The sequence below is a fragment of the Postia placenta genome (assembly GCF_002117355.1).
Source record: "Postia placenta MAD-698-R-SB12 unplaced genomic scaffold POSPLAscaffold_18, whole genome shotgun sequence".
NCBI classification, from domain to species: Eukaryota; Fungi; Basidiomycota; class Agaricomycetes; order Polyporales; family Adustoporiaceae; genus Rhodonia; species Rhodonia placenta.
This window is the reverse complement of record NW_020169849.1, coordinates 649,591-654,910: the sequence shown is the minus strand read 5'-3', so window position 1 is coordinate 654,910 and position 5,320 is coordinate 649,591. Positions and strand designations below refer to the sequence as shown.

At 56.2% G+C, this 5,320-nt stretch overlaps 1 protein-coding gene across 1 annotated transcript; it reads right to left on the bottom strand.

Moving 5' to 3' along the window:
• Positions 1-4,965: 4,965 nt before the first annotated feature.
• Positions 4,966-5,271, bottom strand: POSPLADRAFT_1157210 (hypothetical protein; the record flags this gene model as incomplete). Its single annotated transcript, XM_024487145.1, has 1 exon — positions 4,966-5,271. One exon carries the CDS (start codon positions 5,269-5,271, stop codon positions 4,966-4,968), a length of 306 nt encoding a protein of 101 aa, XP_024334283.1.
• Between the last annotated feature and the right edge of the window lie 49 nt (positions 5,272-5,320).

Genomic DNA, 5,320 nt, shown 5'->3' with positions numbered 1-5,320 from the left:
ACAAAACCATCGCGCGAGAAGCGCACCGCCGCAGAGTTCTCTGCACTGTTCAAGGGTCCGGCAGACCGCTCCGGGTATGGGAACCTGGAACTACGCGACAAGTACCTGAGCGGCATCCCTTCCCGCGTCTATCGCAAACTCGAGCTCGAAACCTTCGCCACGTGGCAAGCCGCTGACAAGCGCGCCACCGAGGTCGAGCAAATCCTCGACGTTAGCCGGGCTCGTCGGCCCGAGCTAAACAACTTCTTCTCGGCACGAGGTCGAGGACGCGGAGGGGCTCGTGGAGGTGCACCCTCGACGCACGCAGCTTCGGCCAGCATCAATGCGGCCGTCGGAAAAGGCAACTTCCCCGGCACATGCTTCGGCTGTGGGAAGCAAGGGTACCGACGTTTCGAGTGCCCCAATTGTAAGGACAAGCCTTACACAAAACGCGCCGACGCGCGGGCTACGGTTGCCTCGGGATCCACCCAGGCGGCGACAAGCGCCCCCATCACAACGACACCCTCGGCAAGTATAAGTGCCGCTTCAGCGAAATCCGAGCAATCGGAGCTGGCGGACTTAATGGCACAGGTGAAGTCGATGCGCGAGGAGCTCGAGCACTATCGGGCGATGAAGGAGGAGGGTTTTTGATCCGGTCCGCGCTTCGTGCCGCACGCGTCGGGCCGCGTATATCTTGTAATAAATATGATGTATTGTCGACTGCAATAGTGTATGAGTTGGACCAGGGGTCCCAGCACTTTCACATCCCAGTTCGACTCCAAGGGAAAAGACGGCACAAGGACATAATCGCTATGGTGGACAGCGGAGCCACCACAAAGTTTATCAACAAGCGATTCGTTATCAAAAACAAGGTGCAGACGCGGAAGTTAAAAGAACCCATTCCGCTGTACAATATTGACGGCACCCTGAACAAGGATGGAAGCATCTCGGAGGTAGCAGTGCTACAGATGCATATAGGAGAGCACGTCGAGAAGACGGTGTTCACGGTCACGGACATTGGCCCAGAAGATGTAATCATCGGGTTGGATTGGCTACGCGAGCACAACCCCGAAATAGATTGGGAGAAGGGCTCTCTCAAATTGTCGCAATGCCCTGAAACGTGCAGTGCCAGAAGTACTGGCCGAATGGAGCAAGCTGCGACTGCGCGTGATATGGGGGTCAGGCCCACGGCGTGCAGGCGTTCGCCGAAGTCCAAACAGTCGGTCATAGGTGCCTGCCAAAGCAAGGTGCTCCCGGACTTCGAACCCGGAGAAGATTCGGTGGAAGTAGAATGGGATGAGACCGACTTGATCGAAGCCTGGGAGCAGGGTATCACGCTTCCCGGCACCCCTCAGCTGTTTGTTGCAGCAGGGCACACGTATTCCCAGCTGTTCGCTGAGGAAGAGATCAAGAAGAAGGTCGTTAAGACCGCCGAGGAGTCGGTACCTAAACCGTACCACGAGTTCCTGAATGTCTTCTCCAAGGAAGCGTCAGAACGGCTACCCGAAAGGAAGCCTTATGATCATGCGATCGAACTCGTGCCCGGCTACTCGATGTTCCATTCTAAGGTATACCCATTGTCAAACAACGAGCAGGAGGAACTAGACAAGTTCCTAAAAGAGCAACTAGCGAAAGGCTACATACGGGAGTCGAAGTCGCCCATTTCATCCCCCTTCTTCTTCATCAAAAAGAAGGAAGGGACACTTCGACCCGTACAGGACTACCGCCGATTGAACGTGATCATGGTCAAAAACCGCTACCCCTTGCCGTTGATTGCCGAGATGGTGGATAAGCTCCGCGGCGCTACGCTCTTCACGAAGTTTGATGTCCAATGGGGATACAATAACGTCCGGATCAAAGCCGGTGATGAGTGGAAGGCGGCCTTCGTAATGAACCAGGGTCTGTATGAACCCCTGGTGATGTTCTTCAGCCTCACCAACTCCCCCGTGACTTTCCAGGTGATGATGAACGAGATCTTCCACGATCTCATCGTCGGCGGCAAGATCCTTGTGTACCTGGATGATATACTCATCTTCTCCACCAATAAAGAGGAGCATGAGAAGGTCACACGCGAGGTTCTGTGCTGCCTTCAGGATAATGATCTATTCCTGAAGCCTGAGAAATGCGAATGGGATGTTCCCAAGGTCGACTACGTCGGCTATGTGTTCGGTGGCGATGAGGTGGCGATGGATCCCACGAAGCTTAAAGGTATCAATCAGTGGCCGGTGCCCCAGAACAAAAAAGACGTTCAGAAGTTCCAGGGGTTCTCCAACTTCTACCGCCGCTTCATTAAGGACTTCGCTAAGATCTCGCGACCACTCGACCGGCTCACAGGGAATGACCCCTGGCATTGGGGTGAGGAAGAACAGCATGCCTTCGATGAGCTCAAGCGGCTCTTCGCGACGACTCCAGTCTTGGCGCTGTACGACCCTAATCGAGAGACGCACGTTGAGGTTGACGCCTCGGGCTACGCCACTGGTGGCGTGTTGATGCAGAAGCAGGATGACGGCAAATGGCATCCCATCGCCTTCAGATCCCATGCGATGGATCCGGCCCAGCGGAACTACGAGATCTACGATAAGGAGATGCTTGCGATCATTGAGGCGCTAGACGATTGGTGCCACTATCTCGAAGGGTTACCCAATCAGTTCGAGATTGTAACCGATCATAAGAACCTCGAGTACTGGCGTACATCCCAGCATCTCACGCGCCGTCAAGCGCAATGGTCGCTGTTCCTAGCTCGCTTCGACTTCCGCATCACGCACAAGGCCGGGACGTCCAATGGAAAGGCTGACGCCCTATCGCGTCGATCAGACCACCAGATTGGCGATGAGGACGATAACACCGATCAGGTGGTTCTCAAGCCAGAGCGCTTCCGCATCGCCTCCGCTAGGCGCGGTCATGCCTCGGTGACGGCCGATCAGTCGCTTCTGAAGCGCATCAGGGAATGTTCGGAGAAGGATCGGGAGGTGGCCGAGGCCCTTGAAAAGGTACAGGACCTCGGGCCGCCCCGGCTGCAAAGGGGTTTTGAGGAGTGGAATGCCGAACAAGGGCTCCTGCTGTTCCGCAGGTGCGTGTATGTCCCAAAGAATGCGGAGCTCCGGCGGGATATAGTCAAGATCCACCACGACTTGCCAATCGCCGGTCATGGTGGTCGTGCCAAAACCCTGGAGCTCATGTCGCGGAATTACTGGTGGCCTGGGATGTCCAAATTCGTCAATGAGTACGTAAGCACCTGTGACGTGTGCAACCGTACCAAGACATTCCCAGCCAAGCCCCAGGGTCCGCTGAAGCCCAATGAGATCCCCGAGTGCCCGTGGCAGATTATCACGACCAATATGATCGTCGGCTTGCCGAAGTCTGATGGGTTCGACTCGATCCTGGTTACCGCTGACCGCTTCACAAAGCAGGTCCACTTCTCAGCCTGTCATGAGACCCTGACGGCAGAAGGAGCGGCAGACCGGTACATCCGCGATGTGTTCAAGCATCATGGGGCCCTGGCCAAGGTCATATCAGACCGAGGTCCTCAGTTTGCTTCGAAATATCTCCATGCGGTGTACAAGGGGCTAGGGATCGAGCCGGCGCTGTCCACAGTGTTCCACCCCCAGACAGACGGCCAGACTAAGCGCTGGAATCAGGAAATTGAGCAGTACCTGCGTGCTTTCACAAGCCACAGGCAGGATGATTGGGCAAAGCAATTACCGCTCGCGGAGTTTGCACTGAACAACCGAGTTCACTCCGCGACTGGGCACTCCCCTTTCTTCCTGCATCAGGGGTACCATCCTGAGATCCAAGTGCGGATCAATCCGATGTCTGCAATGCCGGCGGCCACTGATCGGTTCAAGATCCTGAAGGAGATTCGCGACGATACGCGCTCTGTGCTCGAGCTGTCAGCCAAGCGTATGAAGGTGTACTACGATAAGCACGTGCAAGAGGCACCGGTCTTCGCGCCGGGGGACAAGGTTTGGCTTGATGCCCGGAACCTTAAGCTGAAACAGCCGAGCAAGAAGCTCAGTCCCAAGCGCCTTGGACCATATGCCGTGCGGCGAAAGCTCGGAGACTTGGATTATGAATTAGTCCTGCCGAAATCGGTGCCGGTGCACCCGGTGTTCCATGTCTCCTTGCTCAGCAAGTACACGCATAGCGATATCCCGGGCCGGGAGCCGGAGGAGCCGCCTGCAATCGAAGTTGAGGGCAACGAGGAGTACAAGGTTGAGCGGATCAAAGATTCGAGGATCTTCCAGCGTCAGCTGCAGTACCTTGTCAAGTGGAAGGGTTATGACGACTCGCATACGTCATGGGAACCGGCGCACAATGTTGCCAATGCACCAGCCCTCATAGCCGACTTCCACCGGAAGAATCCGAACGCCCCTCGTCGACTCAACGCTGCTACCTTTGGTGGTCTCAACTTCCAGCCGATGCCTTCGCCGCTGACTGAAGCACGCTGCTGCTCCGGGTGGGAGATGGGCAAGGGCGCCTCGCATGAGGTCATGCGCCGTTGAGGGGGGGGGTAATGTCACGACTTGGTATGGCGCCTAGCCGTTTTTTAATTTTTCCTTTTCGCGGGCTCGAACCCGCGACCTCTGTACTACCTGCCTGATATGGACACGTTGTTATCTACTGTACGATCAGATTAGATAGGACGGCAGTGCACGGCACAGCTCGGGCTCCGCTGACACAGCCTCTCTGACTCACCGGCCCCCGGGGCCGCGTCAGCATGCTGCGCACGGACCAGCTGCGCACGGACCAACGCGCACAGCCTGCCCTAATCTCCCCATGTATATAAGCCGGCCTCTGCTGCCCTAGGGACCTCAGTTTCGACCTCTTGTCCCTAGGTCAGTAAGCCCTCCTTTGTATCACTTTCTTACTTATACTAACCAATACATTTTCTTGTCCCTAGCCTTAGGTTTGAGCCTTGCTCACCATCGCTTCGGTAAGAACCAGTCGAACGCCCTTCGCTTTTAGATATTCCCCTGTCGCTTGACCTCAAGTCGCGACAGTTGTGAGGAAGGCCATTTCGTCGGCGAAGGGCGTTGTCGCTCCCTGAGTCCCAATATGGAAAGCGGTGAGCTGGGCGAAGACGGGAGTGGCCCAGGCTCGTGCGTCACCATCGAGGAGGCTAAGGGCAACTTGGACCTTCAGTTCGATGGTAGAGAGGGTCGTGTTAATCGCCCAGTAGATAAGCAACTGGGAGACGAAGCGGTTGCACTCAATGACAGTTTTCCCATCGTATCGGAGGGGGAGAAGGAGCTTCAACGTCTCCTTGTCAGGTGCAGCGGCGGGAGAAGACATTATCGGCGACGAGGGGGACAAAGGACTGCCCGTGGACGGAGGCGACTGT